Source organism: Chiloscyllium plagiosum, unplaced genomic scaffold, assembly GCF_037043375.1.
Source record: "Chiloscyllium plagiosum isolate Xiang-an unplaced genomic scaffold, Cpla_swu_hap1 HiC_scaffold_36, whole genome shotgun sequence".
Lineage (NCBI taxonomy): Eukaryota > Metazoa > Chordata > Chondrichthyes > Orectolobiformes > Hemiscylliidae > Chiloscyllium > Chiloscyllium plagiosum.
Window position 1 is genome coordinate 9,017,178 of NW_028270174.1, and position 18,549 is coordinate 9,035,726.

Sequence of the window (18,549 nt, forward strand, 5' to 3'; positions counted from 1 at the left end):
GGATGGTTTGGAAGCTGAACAAGATACGAGAGAGGAAGCAACAACAGCGAGATGACCATGTCTGATAGAACGTCAGTGTGCCGAGTGGTCTGTCTTCCTGCAAGCAGTTACAGACGATGATCAACAAGACCAAAGATTCCAACACATGTGTGGGAAAAAAAAAATGTAATTTGCAAACTAGATAATGTGGAAATGTTACTGTGTGTGTATGGTTTTGAATAAGTCATTGAGTTAGTCACAGCTGCACAGACTGTGGGTAGAGAAAGTTATAACTGTCACATTACCCAAAGCAAAAAGCACAGAGATAAAACCATCTTTGCATGGCTTTCCTTCTGCAGTTTGGCTGATCCTGTAGGCTAATTACACTTTGCCCTGCAAGTCCTGTTGATTAACTATTGATTGCTCCTCTATTTCCATGTTTTCTTGATGTCTTGAATTAACAAAGAACTAAGAGTCATAGTATCCAGAATAGAATGTGAACCAATTGCTAGGAATTCTTCAGATTAATTGTATGGTTAATGCTGCAAGTTGTCGATCTGAAATACACTATCTGAAAGGGTGGCAAAGTCAGATTCAACATGAGCCATTTAAAAAAAGAAACAAATTGGATAAATATCGAACGACTAATTGTTTTCAGCCAAAGACAGTGCTGTGAGATGGACCGGATAGCTCTTACAAAGAGCTAGCACAGATACGATGGGCTAAATGGCCTTCTCTTGCAGGAGCTGGATCAGTCTATGAATCTTCCTCTCAACTGACAATCAGACAAAAATTAAAATAAGACTAAATTCCCTGATCCAGCTAATATTAACTTCATTTGTCAAAGGTAAGAGAAAAAAACACTTGACTTCGGAGATTGGGAGGTTGAGATCAAATAGATTGTGACATTAAATCCCCAAGATGCAGGTATGCCTGAATGCAAACAAACCCTTTCCTATCTACTACCTCACAGTCCACTCCTTGTAATCTGCAAATACATTTAGCTTACTTGGTAATTCATTTTTAACTCTGTTTCATACCCCTGTGATGGCAGACAAAAATACGAGTGGGATTTTCCTCACAAAAGAAAGTGATTGAAATGACACAGGTATTTTGTATGAAAAATGCACATTTAAAACTTTTGCGGAGGTGGAGCTGAATGTGTGGGCAACATAATGGAGACTTTAACGCTTTATTAACTGTCCCCCTTTTGCTCATTTTGGTTCATATTATGAGAGAATTTGGAGTCAGAATTTCTATCATGCGATTACACTGTAATTACATGCTTGGTGGGTGGTGAATTTACTGAGTTGCTCACCGATGCAAAAGGTATCTGGAGAGGGCCTTATGTGAGGCTTTCCTCATCTAATTCAGTTTACTAATTGGTCCATAATTGGCATATGTCCCAGGCAATATGTGGGAGCACATGGAAATTAAGTGCATTGTTTAAACAGACAGATCTGGGGGTTGCCTGTAACCAGATAAGGAAACAGCATCACATTGCTTGTCCACTTAACTGTCAGCTGACATCGCTCTCTTTTTCCACAATCTGATACTTTGCAGAATGTCCACTACAGAAGAGAGTGGAATACACAATCATGGCCACTCTCAAATCCTGGAGGATTGATAATTTGTGGTAAAATCCACCCATTGATTAGCAAGGTTTATATTGTGGCCATACTCACTGGAATAATTTGCTATGTCTTAGGTAGATTCACTGCCAGCACTACAGCATGATGGCTCAGTGGTTAGCACTGCTGCCTCACAGTGCTAGGGACCTGGGTTCAATTCCAGCCTCGGGTGACTGTCTGTGTGGTGTCTGCACATTCTCCCTTTGTCTGTGTGGATTTCTTCCAGCTGCTCTGGTTTCCTCCCACAGTCCAAGGATGTGCAGGTCAGGTGAATTAGCTATGCTAAATTGCCCATAGAGTTAGGTGCATTAGTCAGGGAGAATGGGTCTGGGTAAGTTACTCTTTAGAAGGTCGGTGTGGACTAGTTTCCACACTGTAGGTAATCTAAGCAATCCTTCTTATTAATATGAGTCTAAGTGGGGAAGCATACACACACAATGCCTTCATCACAATATTGCATTAATCTTGATTAAGGTTTATTACATGGTACTCAATAACTAGTTATATTATATTTTAGTTATGCGATGGTCATTGGGTGCGACTTATGGGTAAATACACATACATGGGCTGGACACTTGCAAGTGCACCTGCAACTGAGAAATGCAGCAATGCACAAACCCATGGGCCAAGCGAACTCTTCCTCTGCTGCAAATAATGTAATTTCATCAAAGGTTTCTTATCGAAACTCTTTGCAAAACTTGGAAACTTTGCTGTGCAGACTTCATGCAACTGGGAAATCCTGGCTAAACCACTCAAGCTACAACCTTGCAAACTTGATCATGTTAAGAAATGGCGGTGTGGCAGAACCTTTAACCCTCCAAAATGACTCAGCAACCAAGCAATCAAAAAGATGACACAGAATTTCAATCCGTTCAAGAAAATGATTGCTTCTTTTCTCACCTAAAGGGCAGTCTACAGCAAAGTTGAATAGTAACTATTATGGTGTCATGTCAAACTCTAGTTCAATAATATCCCCAGATACAATTGCAGAAAGAAATTATATTTTCACTTTGCTGTACAGTTATTACATTTTCAGTGGAAAATGGTTAGCAACATACTGTCTGGAAGTTTTTGAAAAACTGAAATAAAGTGTGCAACAAGCCAGGGTTTAAATATTAAAGAATTTGTCTCTAGTGGCATTATTAACATGCACAAGCGAAACATTTATAAAGAACGTTAGATCTGTTCTAGCTGGCTTGGGTGCTTGTTAGAATTGGATAGGTGGTTAGCAAAATTGGGTTCACACCAACAAAACAGTTTTTGACCCTCATTCCAACTGAGGTAGATGTAGAAGCTGCCTCCTCACCCTACCTGAAGCAAATATTATGTCACTTTGCTGTGAGTAATCATCGAGGTGCTACATTCAGGTAGGGGATTCAATGAATCAGTAGAACTCTTTCACGTCAGAGGGGGCTGTAGTGGTTGGAACATTACATTTCTTCAAAGGCTGATATAGACAGATTTTAAATGCAGGAATCAAGCATTATGGGGAAAGGGCAGGAAAGTGGAGTTGAGGTTGAGGACATCAGCCATCATTACATAAAATGGTGGAGCAGACTCAATAGCCTACTCCTGCTCCTGTGTCATATAGCCTTATGGTCTAACTTAAGTACACAACAACTGGTTTGGTTACAATTACTATTCTCCCACTGAAATTGTAGAGATGGGATATCATTTGGAATGTTGATAGTCCTGTGAGATTTAGAGGAAGCTCAGCAGTCATAGAACATAGAATATTCCAGCGCAGTACAGGTCCTTCGGTCCTTAATGTTGCACAAAACTGTGAAACCAATCTGAAGCCCATCTAACCTATACTATTCCATTTTCATCCATATGTTTATCCAATGGCAATGCCACATTATGTATACACGTCAGAACCCTCCCTAGTGACTCTGATGTTCCTCCTTTGGTATGTTTTCAGATGGTTTGTGTCAGCTCTTGGGTGCCAATTGGTAGGTAACTTGCACCTAAGACGACACTTTTTGCAATGAATGTAAATTGCCTTTTTTTTCACTGGATTGTTCCAAATCCATGACCAGTAAAGCTTAAAAATGAATTGATCATCAAGAATTCCAATGAGTGCTCTGACCACTGTACCTCAGGTGATAAGTCTGTGAATTGGGAAGTTAATTCCCAGAGAATCTACTTGAGGTGAGGGCAGGATTCAGGAAGACTCTTGACAACCTTTTTATTGTAAACATATCTGTCAGGTAAATTTGCACATTAATAAGCCACTTGGGGGAGATACCAGGAGAAGGAAACTATGGGACTTCATGTCATGCCTTCAGGGACAGAATTGAAAGAAATGCAACATCTACATATTTATCAGCTGAACAGAGAAATCACGCGATTTCTACATATCACAACTGTTTAGACTCTGAAAAATGTGACAGCTTCAACTTTAACTGCACCTTTAACTGCATAAAATGTCTCAAGTATCCTTCATAGAGATGAAAACAATCACAACTTTAGTGAAAGAAGATTTAAAGGTGCAAGTTGAACAGATGGGAAGCTTTGAAAAGTAAGGAGGGGTAACAAAGCAAAGGGTCCAATTATGAGTGCTCCAATTGTGGACCAAGAGCTATTGCATCCACAGTGGAGTGGATGTTCAGTCAAATGTCTGGAGGGTACACAATGGAAGATCAGCACTTGTGAAAGGCTGTTGATTAAAGAAGGTGCAAGACCATTGTTGTGGGGGACAGAGTCTGCAGGGAAGGATGGTGAAATGGATTCATTGCAAGATCGGCACTTGAGCTTACTGAAGGTAAGATGTGGAGAGGAATATAATGGAGCCTAGCTGGTTGGGGATTACAGTTTTGGGTGAGTTTCAATTTCTGAAGGGCAGAATGTATGATGGCAGCAAGGAGCCCTTAGAGAGAGTGGAGTCCACAAGTGATAGAGGATGATGATTGCTTTCAGTTGCTGTTGTTACAAATGAAGGCCGAGAGGCTTGCACAATGGGAATAGGTGCTCTAATCAATGCTGGTATGTCGAACCAAACAGAACATCAAGGTTGGTACCCTCAGATAAAGGTCAAGGAGTCAACCAGGTACAGGAATGGTGATAGGAGCCAACATTCAGTGTTCTTTTAGTGACCTTGAACAAAATGCCCTGAGTCTTGCAGATATTGAATTGACGCGTCGTTAGCTAACAGCAAAATTGATTGAGGCATGCAGATTTGTGGAGGATGGGTAGATGATTGCATGCTTCAGAAAAACCATCCTCAGATCTATGAATGATGAATAATGCAGCTGACAACAAGGAAGAGATTTCTAGTCATACCTGAGGTGACTTTCGAAAGGCAGGAGGAGTAGCCATTGAAGGTGACATACTAACCTTTTGGACAGGTAGTAGTCAGCCCAGGCCTAAAATAATGAAATGGATGTTGGAGGACAATAGAGTGATCGAGCAGGCAGGAAGGTCAAGAAAGGTGAGAAGGGGTGCCATGTTTGGCTGCAGTGACATTTGACCCAGGCAGTTCCAGGCATTGTGTGCTGAGTCCATACTGAAATTAATATTTGCTTCAGTGTAAGTGGTGATGCTCTGTAAAATTTACCTCAAACCAAATTGTAAAAAACTCCTTTATATTACTGAATTGGCATCAACAATTGCCGTACAACCACTGGCATTCCTCTTAACATATTCCAGCCACCTCCGCAGTTTGCTAAAATCTTCAGTGCTGGTGTTTCAAAGGAATCAGCCCCGTGATACAATATAAGTCAAGCACAAATGCATAAAGTATACATACAAAATAATATAGCTCTCAGCCTTGCAGAACGAGCAGCATCATAAATAATGTATCATCAGTCATGCCTGTCATTTAATGATGTGCTACGCATCATTCACTTATAATAGTACAATGTACTTAATGACAGAGGACAAAGTTGGTACTATCACAGACATGTTAACTTAAAAGTTCTATGTATTAAGCAGAAGTCAGTATTAACTGAAGTGATATAGGACTGGCAGAAATCCTAAGACTCTTGAAATTCTTGATTCATTCTTTGGAACCATCAAGATACTAGCTTCTAGCTTCCAACTCCAAGATAACTTAAAATTCTGCTGTTCACCATGTGTTTCTATCGCCCTGTCTCCATAAACTCTAATGCCTCTTGTCTAAATCTATCGATCTTAATCTTGAATGCACTAACAACTGATCATCCATAGCCCTCTAGGTAGACAATACAAAGCCTCAAAGCCATCTGAATGAAGAAATATGTTCTTATCTCAGTCCTAAATAGCAGACCACCCTGTCCTGAGATTACAATCTCTAGTTTTAGACTCTCTCAAGCAGGGAAACAGCACCTTAGTTCCTACCATGTTAAGCCTTATAAGATATGGGTGGCACGGTGGCACATTGGTTAGCACTGCTACCTCACAGCAACAGAGACCCAGGTTCAATTCCTGCGTCAGGTGACTGTCTGTGTGGAGTTTGCACATTGTCTGCGTGGGTTCCCTTCGGGTGCTCCGGTTTCCTCACACAATCCAAAAAAGCGCAGGTTAGGTGAATTGGTCACGCTAAATTTCCTGTAGTGTTAGGTGAAGGGGGAATGGGTTGGTGTGTGGACTGGTTGGGCTGAAGGGCCTGTTTCCACACTGTAAGTAATCTAATTGTACATATTTCATTGAGACAAGTTTTTGTTCTTATAAACTCTGAAGAGTACAAACCTCTTGTCAACTGACCTTCTCAACTCATTTGACTGTATGTAAATTGAGTTTTCACCAATCTTCTGCCAAAGTTAATCCAGCTGACTAAAGAATGTGCAATGAATTCTATCCCTGAGTTGCCTTTGCAATCCATATGAAACTGTGGTTCTGTTCGCCGAGCTGGAAGTTTTTGTTGCAAACGTTTCGTCCCCTGTCTAGGTGACATCCTCAGTGCGTGGGAGCCTCCTGTGAAGTGCTTCTGTGGTGTTTCCTCTGGCATTTATAGTGGCCTGTCCCTGCCGCTTCCGGTTGTCAGTTTCAGCTGTCCGCTGTAGTGGCCGGTATATTGGGTACAGGTCTATGTTTTTGTTGATGGAGTTTGTGGATGAGTGCCACGCTTCTAGGAATTCCCTGGCTGTTCTTTGTTTCGCTTGCCCTATAATGGTAGTGTTGTCCCAGTCAAATTCATGTTGCTTGTCGTCTGCGTGTGTGGCTACTAGGGATAGCTGGTCGTGTCGTTTCGTGGCTAGTTGATGTTCGTGGATGCGGATCGTTAGCTGTCTTCCTGTTTGTCCTATATAGTGTTTTGTGCAGTCTTTGCATGGGATTTTATACACTACATTGGTTTTGCTCATGCTGGGTATCGGGTCCTTCGTTTTGGTGAGTTGTTGTCTGAGAGTGGCTGTTGGTTTGTGTGCTGTTATAAGTCCTAGTGGTCGCAGTAGTCTGGCTGTCATTTCAGAGATGTTCTTGATGTATGGTAGTGTGGCTAGTCCTTTGGGTTGCGGCATGTCCTCGTTCTGTTGTCTTTCCCTTAGGCATCTGTTGATGAAATTGCGAGGATATCCGTTTTTTGCGAATACCTTGTATAGGTGTTCCTCTTCATCTTTTTGCAGTTCTGGTATGCTGCAGTGTGTTGTGGCCCTTTTGAATAGTGTCTTGATGCAACTTCGTTTGTGTGTATTGGGGTGGTTGCTTTCATAGTTCAGGACTTGGTCTGTGTGTGTGGCTTTCCTGTGTACCTTGGCTATCCCTAGTAGCCACACACGCAGACAACAAGCAACATGAATTTGACTGGGACAACACTACTATTATAGGGCAAGCGAAACAAAGAACAGCCAGGGAATTCCTAGAAGCATGGCACTCATCCACAAACTCCATCAACAAACACATAGACCTGGACCCAATATACCGGCCACTACAGCGGACAGCTGAAACTGACAACCGGAAGCGGCAGGGACAGGCCACTATAAATGCCGGAGGAAATACTACAGAAGCGCTTCACAGGAGGCTCCCAAGCACTGAGGATGTCACCTAGACAGGGGACGAAACGTTTGCAACAAAAACTTCCAGCTCGGCGAACAGAACCACAGCAACGAGCACCCAAGCTACAAATCTTCTCACAAATTTTGAATCCATATGAAACAGTTAGGGATGTCTCCTGCTCTGTATAAAGATGAAACAGTTGTTTCTGAAGCTACAAATTCATATCAGCAAATTACTTCTTCCCCCCACCATCTAAATATATCCCTCAGTTCAAAATATTCCAACACACTAAAATTGTCAACCACAGTGTGTTAATGATTTGGAGGTGCCGATGTTGGACCAGGGTGTACAAAGTTAAAAATCACACAACACCAGGTTATCAACCACCTGATGAAGTAGCGGCGCTCCAAAAGCTAGTGCTTCCAAGTAAACCTGTTGGACTGTAACCCAGTGTTGTGTGATTTTAACAGTGTGTTAAGGGAGGGCTTTCTTGAAGTTTGCAAGAAATCACAAAGGAAAAAGCATAATGGATAAACATATAAATGAAGAGATTGCATTTTTCTAAATTGTTATTAGAAACCAATGACAATTCAGTAAAGACATTCTTTAAATGAGGAACGTATAGTTAGGTAAGAATACTTAAGGCTTAGAAATAAGGCACTTGCCCCAACATATCTATGTTGACCTTAAGTTTCATATGAGCCTTCTTCCACCCCTCTTCATCTCAACCTATCAACATATCCTGTCCTTCCTTGTTGCTTTGTGTGTGTTATCAAGTTTCACCTGTAATGCATCTATGCTATTCACCCTCACTGTCATCTGTAACAGTGAATTCTACATTCGCTGAGTAGAGAAGTGGATCCTGAATTTACTTTACTAGTTTAGGTGACTATCTTGGATCACTCTTTGGGCATCTCTTCTAGAGAATTAGAATCACAGCTTGTTCACTTTTCAGGATTGGTACGATGTCCTAGTTCTGAAATCATTCTGGTAGATCTTTCTTGCATCTCTAGTGTGTTATATCACACAGATTTGAGGCTGAGTTAGATTTTTTAATCCATAAGGGAATCAGGGGTTATGGGGAAAAGACAAGAAAGTGGAGTTGAGGATTATCAGATCGACCGTGATCTCATCAAATGGCAAAGCAGACTTGATGGCCTGACTGGTTCCTCAGTCGTATGTTTAGGACATAATGTTGTTGCTAACGAGGGAGAAAGATAAGGAGCAGAATGTGGGAAAACTGAGAAGTGACCATTTTAGTTCTATTATCATGGCCTTTTGCTGGAAGGCAAAATCATGGCTGTCCACTTTCCCTTTCAGCTGAAAGAGTGATGTTGTACGTGTGATTACATTTGAATGAAGAACACTATCTGTTTCACAAATGGAACAGAAAGGGCAATAAAATAATTGAAATCACTGCTCAGGGCGAGATTCAAACTCCAGGTATCTAGCTTCCTGTTTACAGTTCTCAGTCTCCCAAATACAATCATTAGCCAGTACACAACAATCTCATACTTAGGCGAATAATATACAATTGATGGAAAGACATGAAAGAAATGTACTGTACCCTTCGAATGCCTTCCTGGGAATCCTTGACCGATGTTTCTGTGCCGTTACCTTTGTTGATCATCCTCCACATTTGGGCGTACATATTGTCCCTCTCAAAGGGGTTCATTCCTTTCACACGGACATGCTCATATACTGCTGACTCCATTACTGTGCCGTAGGGAATGTCTGTTTGCTTGGATAGATCTTGCAGGGACCTTGAGTTGACAGAAACGACAGGATAAATAAACACGGCCCCATTCAAAAAAATAAATCCCACTGGCTCAGCATAAAGTTAAGTGTGGATTACCCATGTCCAAAAACACTTACATTTTACTGAAGGACAACTGTAAGGCATAATAGGTTTACAATTGATTGATGAAACATTTTGTTGATCTTTGAAGTACTTGATTGGGAACCTATGAGTAGAACTTTCAGTTGTCAATGCGGCACAGATAGTTTTGCAAGGCACATGCCAATGGGGTCAAAGAAAGACCAGCCTTTGGATTATAGTACATTTACAATCTCACAGTAACATAGACGCATAGAGATATACAGCATGAAAACAGACACTTCAGTCCAACTTGTCTTATGCGGAAAGTCAGGAGGCATGGGATAGAGGGAAATTTGGCCAGTTGGATAGAAAACTGGCTAACCGGTCGAAGTCAGAGAGTGGTGGTAGATGGTAAATATTCAGCCTGGAACCCAGTTACAAGTGGAGTTCCGCAGGGATCAGTTCTGGGTCCTCTGCTGTTTGTAATTTTTATTAATGACTTGGAAGAGGGAGTCGAAGGGTGGGTCAGTAAATTTGCAGATGATACGAAGATTGGTGGAGTTGTGGATAGTGAGGAGGGCTGTTGTCAGCTGCAAAGAGACTTAGATATGATGCAGAGCTGGGCTGAGGAGTGGCAGATGGAGTTCAATCCTGTCAAGTGTGAGGTTGTCCACTTTGGAAGGACAAATAAGAATGTGGAATACAGGGTTAACTGTAGGGTTCTTAGTAAGGTGGAGGAGCAGAGGGATCTTGGGGTCTATGTTCATAGATCTTTGAAAGTTGCCATTCAGGTGGATAGAGCTTGTAAGAAGGCCTATGGTGTATTAGCGTTCATTAGCAGAGGGATTGAATTCAAGAGTCGTGAAGTGATGTTGCAGCTGTACAGGACCTTGGTTAGGCCACATTTGGAGTACTGTGTGCAGTTCTGGTCGCCTCACTTTAGGAAAGATGTGGAAGCTTTGGAGAGGGTGCAGAGAAGATTTACCAGGATGTTGCCTGGAATGGAGAATAGGTCGTATGAGGATAGGTTGAGAGTGCTAGGCCTTTTCTCATTGGAACGGCGAAGGATGATAGAGGTTTATAAGATGATCAGAGGAATAGATAGAGCAGACAGTCAGAAATTTTTTCCCCGGGTACAACAGAGTGTTACAAGGGGACATAAATTTAAGGTGAAGGGTGGAAGGTATAGAGGGGATGACAGGGGTAGGTTCTTTACCCAGAGGGTGGTGGGGGCATGGAATGCGCTGCCTGTGGGAGTGGCAGAGTCAGAATCATTGGTGACCTTTAAGCGGCAATTGGATAGGTACATGGATGGGTGCTTAAGCTAGGACAAATGTTCGGCACAACATCGTGGGCTGAAGGGCCTAATCTGTGCTGTATTGTTCTATGTTCTATGTTCTATGTTGTCCATGCCAACCAGATATCCTAAATTAATCTCAGCCCATCTGCCAGCATTTGGCTTATATCCCTCTACGACTTGATGAGAACTTGGTCTACCTGGAACTTGGTCATGGTGGGAAATTTCCAGGCAGAAGCAGATGTCTCAAAGCATTCCTGAAGCAGTTAAATATTTCTGTTCACTCATAGCAGTCTCTGCCTTGCGATGGACCAAAATAGAAAAGGCTCATTTGGGAAGAAACTAATCACATTGAGAGATTTTGTACGTAACATGCAGAGGGAAAGTTGAGTCGATATAGGCAATGCATAAATCTCCAAACAGCTCGATGACCTGACCCTTCAAGTACAAATGTGCCACCCATCACACCCCCAATGTATGACCGAATCTGCAGATCATGCATTGACCTTATCAGGTACCTCAGAATCTATCAAGCAGGAGTGAAGCAAGTCAACAAAAGACCATAGAAAGAGGAAATAAGTACAACACTGCAGGGAAGGAGGTAAAATAAAAGGATTCGACAACTTGAAGTGCTGTCTTCTGCTTACACAGGTGAGAGATCCATTGATGAAGCCCTCATCCAGAGATTTGCTACCTCTGGTCTCAATTGCTGTAAGATGCCCCACTCTAAAAATACCTCAACATTAAACTATCAGCATTGTTTTTTCCAAGTCCTTCTATGAACTTGCCCTGTCATAGGGACAAGTGTAATGACCTCTAGCATGACAACTCTCTGAGATATTTCTGATCATTTAACTCTTGTCTTCACTGTGTTTGATTTTCACCGCTCCACCATGAGTGGCTGTGTCTTACCTGGGCCTTAACTTTGGAATTCCCTCTCTAAACCTCTCTGAGCCTTTGCCTCTGCTCCCTTTAGAAATTTCTGAAAACCTTGGTCCAAGCCTGTCTTAACATTTCCTTATGTTGCTTGATGTCTAAATCTCTTTGCTAACTCTCCTGTGAGATGTTTTTTGCTTTGTAAAAGGTGCAATATAAATGCAATTGTTGTTGCTGTCACTATGAGGGGCGTTGGTCAAGGTTTTAAAGCAGGCTGCTTTCCCTCTTGATTGGTCTGCAAAGGAAACCAAAGAAAGAAAATGGATAAATGAAAACTCTTTGATTTCATTTGCTTTATTTACCAATCATTAATCATTGTCATGGATTGGGCATACCATAAGACATTAAGAATTAGGAAAAGGAGCAGACTGTTCCATCCCTTGAGCCGGCTCTACCATTCAATAGGATCATGGCTGATCTGACATTCCTCACACCCAATCTCCTGCATTTCCCCAGAACCTGTCATTTCCTGACTGATCAAGAATCTGTCTCAGCCTTCAATGTACACAAGGACTCTGTCCCCACAGCTCTCTGTGGCAAGGAGTTTCAAAGACTCACAACCCTCTGAAAGAACAAATTCCTCCTCATCTGAGTCTTAAATTGGTGCCCCTTTATTCTGAGACTATGCCCTCATGAGACTCTTCATGAAGGGAAACATCCTCTCAGCATTTACTCTGTCAAGCCCCTTAAGAAACCTATATATTTCAGTGAGATCACCTCATTCTTTTAGCCTCACAACCTGTTGAATCTTTGTCTAAATCCATGTTGAAGTTGATGTTCACCCTTAACCCACTTTCTGATTCAACAATCATGAACTTTCTTCTTCACACACACCACTGGAAATCTTTTTAAAAGTTACAGCAGTTTTCAATAAGGCATGACGTTTTTTTAATCACAATGTACATGAATAAATTTTATGAACAATGGAGCTGGTCTGTAGAATTAATTTGATATTAATGAAATGCTGCTAACTGATGAGGCAGCAGAATTTTTAGGCCAAACCTTTTTAATAATGAATTTTTATAAAAGTCTTGATGAAATATTTTTAGCTTCTACCTTCACCCATATTTATATCCTCGACTTCAATTTGCTTAGTACAAATATTTTTAAAAGTGATTCCATTTCAGTGTTTTGCTGTTCCTTGTACTTCTTTCAACTTAGGGGACTTGATTTGTTCCTCATAATGTAGCGGACATGACCCTGGACAAATGGAGTGAAGGTTGGTGACCACTTTGGGAAAAATTTGCATTCAGTCTGCAAGCATGGTCCTGAGTTTCTGGTCAATGCATAATTTGATAGTCCCTCTTGCTCTCTCACTGAGTTCTATATCCTTGGCCTGCACTAATGAAATTCAACACAAGCCTATGAAGTCAACTCAAGGGAACGCCACACTTTTAGTCCAATGAGAAGTCATTAGACTTGAAGCGTTAATGCAAAGATTAGAGAGTCATAGAGTCATAGAGATGTACAGCACCTTCTGTTCACCTCGTCCATGCCGACCAGATATCTGAAATAAATCTCATCCCATTTGCTTGGCCCATATCCCTCTAAATCCTTCCTATTCATATACCCATCCAGATGCCTTTTAAATATTGTAATTGTACCAGCCTCTACCACCTTCTCTGGTAGCTCATACCATACATGCACCACTCTCTATGTGAAAAAGTTGCCCCTTAGTTCCCTTTTAAATCTTTCCCCTCTCATCCTAAACCTATGTCCTCTAGTTCTGGACTCCCCCACCCCAGGGAAAAGACTTTGGCTATTCATCCTATCCATGATTTTATAAACCTCTATAAAGTCACCCCTCAGCCTCCAAAGCTCAAGCCTATTCAGCGTCTCCCTAAAGCTTGAACTCTCAAATCTTAGCAACATCCTTGTAAATCTTTTCTGAACCCTTTCAAATTTCACAACATCCTTCCTATAGGAAGGAGACCAGAATTGCACACAATATTGTAGAAGTGGCCTAACTGATGTTCTGTACAGTTCCAACATGGCCTCCCAACTCCTATACTTGATATTCTGGCCAATAAAGGAAAGCATACCAAATGCCTTCTTCATTATTCTATCCACCTGTGACTTCACTTTCAAGGAACTATGAACCTGAACTCCAAGCTGTCTTTGTTTAGCAACACTCCCTAGGACCTTACCATTAAGTCTATAAGTCCTGTCCTGATTTGCCTTTCCAAAATGCAGTTCCTCACATTTATCTAAATTAAACTAAATTAAACATTAACTCTATTTCTCTCTTCACTGATGCTGCAAGATCTGCTGAGCCTCTACTGCATTTTCTGCTTTTATTTTTACCACCTGTGATTTTGCTACCAAACCACACTGACTGAGAACTATTTTCTTGTCAATTCACTGTCCCTGGGTCAGCATCCCTCCCTTCAGCACTGTGGATGTGTCTACAATCTGGGGACTGTCATGGTTGAACAAGACAGCTCATAAGTAGAAGCTTTGAAGAGGGTACAAAAGAGTTTTGTTCATAGAATTCCTACAGTATGGAACAAGGCCATTCAGCCCAGCAAGCCCACACCAATTCTCTGGAGAACATCTCACCCAGAATAACCCCACTACCCTATTCCTGCATTACTCATGGCCAACCCACCGAACATGCACATCTTTGGACTGTAGGACGAAACCAGAGAACCTGGAGAAAACTCACGCAGACACAGGGAGAATGTCCACACAGACAATAGCTGGAGACTGAAATTGAACCCTGGCTGCTGGAACTGTGAGGCAGCAGTGCTAACAACTGAGCCACCATGCCACCCTATTTTAGGATGTTGCCTGGATTGGATTGGAGTGTATTAGCTGAAAGGAGAGTTTGGACAAACTGGGATTGTTTCGTTAGAGCATTGGAGGCTGAGGTCGACCTGATAAATGTATATAAAACTATGACAGCCATAGATAGGGTGGATAGTCTTTGTCCCAGGGTAGAAATGCTAAACACTAGGGGGGCATAGGTTGAAGATGAGAGGGGGAAAGTTTAAAGAAGATGTGCGAGGTATTTTATTTTACACAGAGTGTGGTAGGCATCCTAATGCACTACCAGAGGAGGTGATAGAAGCAGTTTAAGAGGCATTTAGACAGACACATAGACAGGTAGTGAAGAGAGGGATATGGACGATGTGCAGATGGATGGAACTAGTTTAGATTGACATCATGGTTGGCACAGACATGGTGGGCCGAAGGGCCTGTTCTATGTCCTATTGTTCTCTCACCACCATCTCCAGGGAGGTTAGAGATGGCTATTTAATGCCGGACCAGCCAGTGATGCCCGTCTCCTGTGATAGAGTTAATAAAAATCGAATATGTCATCTCTTTACAAAAAAAAGTTAATGCTTCTATCCTTTTTTATCCTCTCCCCAGCTGACTCCCAGTCTCTTTGGCAAAACTACTGATTTCATATTCTCACCTACCTCCAGAACAATAGCACCTACAACAGAATCACAACATTAATCTAAAATAAGGCATCAATTGCTTGATTGCTGCGGATTTACAGTTGAACTTAATGAAACCGAATATCACTGGAAAACGTCTTATAACACTTTCAGGGTTATTTATAGATTCAGGTTTTCATTGTTTGCAGCTCACCACCACCTTCTCAAGGGCAGTTAGGGATAAGCAATAGATGCTGGCCCAGCCAGCAATGCTCACATCCCTGAGGTTTGGGGGGATGTGGAGTCTGGTTGGGGGACAGGAGCAATGGGGCAGGAGGACTACAGGAGGGGAGGTCTTCCTGTTATTGCCCCAATAAAGACTGATAAGGGTGAGTTGTGGACAGACTTCACATCATGTCACCGATTTGTACACAACTGATGCCCGCCAATGACCTCCTGACCTGAGGAAGGATGTTCTGTCTGTACAGGGAGTACCATGAAGGTTAATCAGACTGATACCTGGGATGGCAGGGCTGAGGGATGAAGAGTAACTGGATGGCCATTGAAGTTTAGAGGGGGATTCTCATAGAAACCTGTAAAATCCTGACAGGACTAGACAGAGTAGATGCAGGAAGAATGTTCCGAATCATCAGAGAGTTCAGAACCAGGGGTCACTGCCTAAGTGTAGGGGGTAGGCCATTTTTGAGATTAGAATAAATTTCTTCCCCCAGAGAGAGGTGAGCCTGTGGAGTTCTCTGCCATGGAAGCCACTTGAGACCAAAACATCGATATTTTCAAAAAGGAGTTAGGTATAGTTCTTACCTCAAAAGGGATCAAAGGGCATGGGGAGGAAGCGGGAACAGGGCTCTGAGCTGGAAGATCAGCCAGGATTATTTTGAATGGTGGGGCAGGTATGAAGGACCAAATTGCCTACTCCTGCTCCTAATTTCTGTGTTTCAAGGGTCTCACCTTGACGCTACTGAAATTCACTAGCAGTGGGCATCTAGTCACCCCAGGGGTGGCCCAGTTCGGGGGACCGAGACAGAATACCACTCTCAGGATCCTTTATCCCTGGAAAGGCACTAAATTCCAGCATGTCTTTCACAGCTGGAGGTAGGAGGACTTTTCCATGGGCTCTCCCACCAATGGGCTAGACCCCTGTCACCTTCATTAAATCCCAACGTCAGGCGCAGTGATGTATTTCTTCAAAAGAAGTCTGGTCTACTCAAAGTGAGAGTTGACAAGGCTCCCATACACAATAATAACCTACCAATGCCAAACTCACGGGGCTGGATTCTCTCTGGCTCTAATCCTGGCAAATACTCCTGCTCATAATATTAACCTATGTTTTCTTTCCTTCTTCCACGTCCTTTTAACATCTGGAAACCTAAACACTCCTCACGATGAGACCTTGGTGTTTAAGCCTGGACAGCTCTTTCCGTTATCAACTCCTTTGAGAGGGGCAGGGCACCTCAGTGAACGGTGCAGGGTGTAACCCCAGCAGTTGACTGTCCTTTTGACCAAAAACTCACCCATCAGCCACCTCAGCTTTGGGCAGGGTGGTGAGTGGGGCTCATATGAAAATACTGACGCTGATGGAAGCATTGCTGTTATACAATCTGGGGGTTCTGCTGAGTTCAGTTCTGTCTTTCTGCATGACTTCAGAAAGATCTGCCAAAGCCAACGCAAAAAGTCATGGAAATCTCCATTGCATACTACACCTTGCGCAAAACACGTTTTCAGAATCTTTTGCAGTAGTTCAGGAGAAGAGTTGGACCTCATGTACAAATCTAGGCCCATGAATTTTCCTCCTATTTTTCAAGCTTTTGAGAAAGGTTTTAAACTGAAACTGGTTATCTTGGGGGACAAGGACTCTAATCAGAGTCTATTGACAGCTTTTGGAAGCAATTTTCTTTTGAACGTACCCAGAAACTGCAAATGGTTTCATATAGTTATTTCCAAGTCAGTTTCTTTTATTTAGAATTGACCTGCTCACAGACAGTTCATAGGACATTCTGGTTAAACATACTAATTTGCTTCTTCATAAGTCCACTTTTAGCTGTATCAATGAAACCACCTTGTTATCGCTCTTAAGTGTACAAATTAATATTTTTATAAAGCAACAGAAAATGTTTTTAAAATGCATTTTGAAATGATCTCTCATCTTGCTGTCTGGGTTTGTGCTCATTAGTATGCAAATGTAGCTCAAGTATGTTCAGATTGCTGAACGTGCCCTCAGTAGGCCCTCTATTGTGTGGCATATTTTGTACGGTTACAGACAGACATCAGAAGAATACAGAAGAGAGTACTATCACTTATCACCTTCTCCATCTCTTCTAGGGGTATGCTTGCTGCTGCTACTCTTGTGTGCAAACCAACTTGAAACAAATTTCAGGACCTCTTACACCTTTGTTCCACACTATCTCCTGTCCATCTGTTACTCCTTAATTAAAAGAACAAATCAAGGTCAAGTTGAGAATTCAACTTGCCTGTGCACTTGATTTTCTCCTCAAGGTTAACTACATTTTACTCACTTACTTCTGAACTGTCATCAATGATGAGCAAAGACATGTACCTGTGCTCTGAGTCACTAGCTAGAGAAGCTGGTGCATTCATTAAAAATAAACTCTCTATTAAAGTTCCATTATAACCACCTAAAGGACACAGCTCGCATTTTTATTCCTGTTAATTTGTCGATGAGAAAGAAATGTGAACTTGTTGTATTCATTTCCTAATTGTGTTTCCTACCATAAAATTATATTCAAAGAAATTTAACAGCCTTAGGAAATGTGGCCTCATATACACATTGGAGGATAAAAAGCACACCAGGCACAATTTTCAGGAAAAAAAAAGCTCATTTTCTTCTGGTGCCCCAGCTAGTATTTATCCTTCAATAAACATCACAAAGAAACCATGTTGCCCTATTTTCATTCATATTGTTATCTTTGGAATCTTGATCAGTGGTGCTGGAAGAGCACAGCAATTCAGGCTGCTGTGCTGTCGGATGCTGCCTGAATTGCTGTGCTCTTCCAGCAAAACTGATCCAGAATCTGATTTCCAGCATCTGCATTCATTGTTTTTACATCTTTGGAATCTTGCTGTGCACACATTGGCTATCATGTTCCCCACAATGGTGATTGTTTTCTGAATGGACTTTGTTGGCCGTAACAGACTTTGGGACGTATTGAGATTGTGAAAGGCTCAATGTAAATGCAAATTGGTTTTGTTTCACTGAATACAACACTGCAATAGTCCACTGAAAAAGCTGGAGAGATTCGACAGGTCTGGTAGCATCTATGGAGAGAAAAACAGAGTTAACATTTTGGGTTTGATATGGCTCTTCTTCAGAACTCAGGATTTTCCAGCATCCACATTATTCTGCTTTTATTACAGTAGTTTACATTGGTCTGTAATCCTTAATGTTGACTTGCAAGGAATAAGAAGGTACACAAGTACACACTGAAATGAAGCAGATGAATACTGTAAACAGTCACACTTTGTATTTTTTTTCAATTGTATATTCTGTTTCTTATGATTCATCCTATTTTGCTGTTTTATTTTCATATCCAGCTCATCAAACCCAATAATCCT

At 41.8% G+C, this 18,549-nt stretch overlaps 1 protein-coding gene across 2 annotated transcripts in view; it reads right to left on the reverse strand.

The window, feature by feature from the left end:
* Window positions 1-18,549, reverse strand: part of grid2 (glutamate receptor, ionotropic, delta 2) — a 994,028-nt gene that overhangs the window by 85,054 nt on the left and 890,425 nt on the right. For both annotated transcript variants that reach the window (XM_043674402.2, XM_043674401.2), the window contains one exon: window positions 9,091-9,286. In XM_043674402.2, the coding sequence (XP_043530337.1) occupies window positions 9,091-9,286 (196 nt within the window). The remainder of the gene's footprint in view (window positions 1-9,090; window positions 9,287-18,549) is intronic.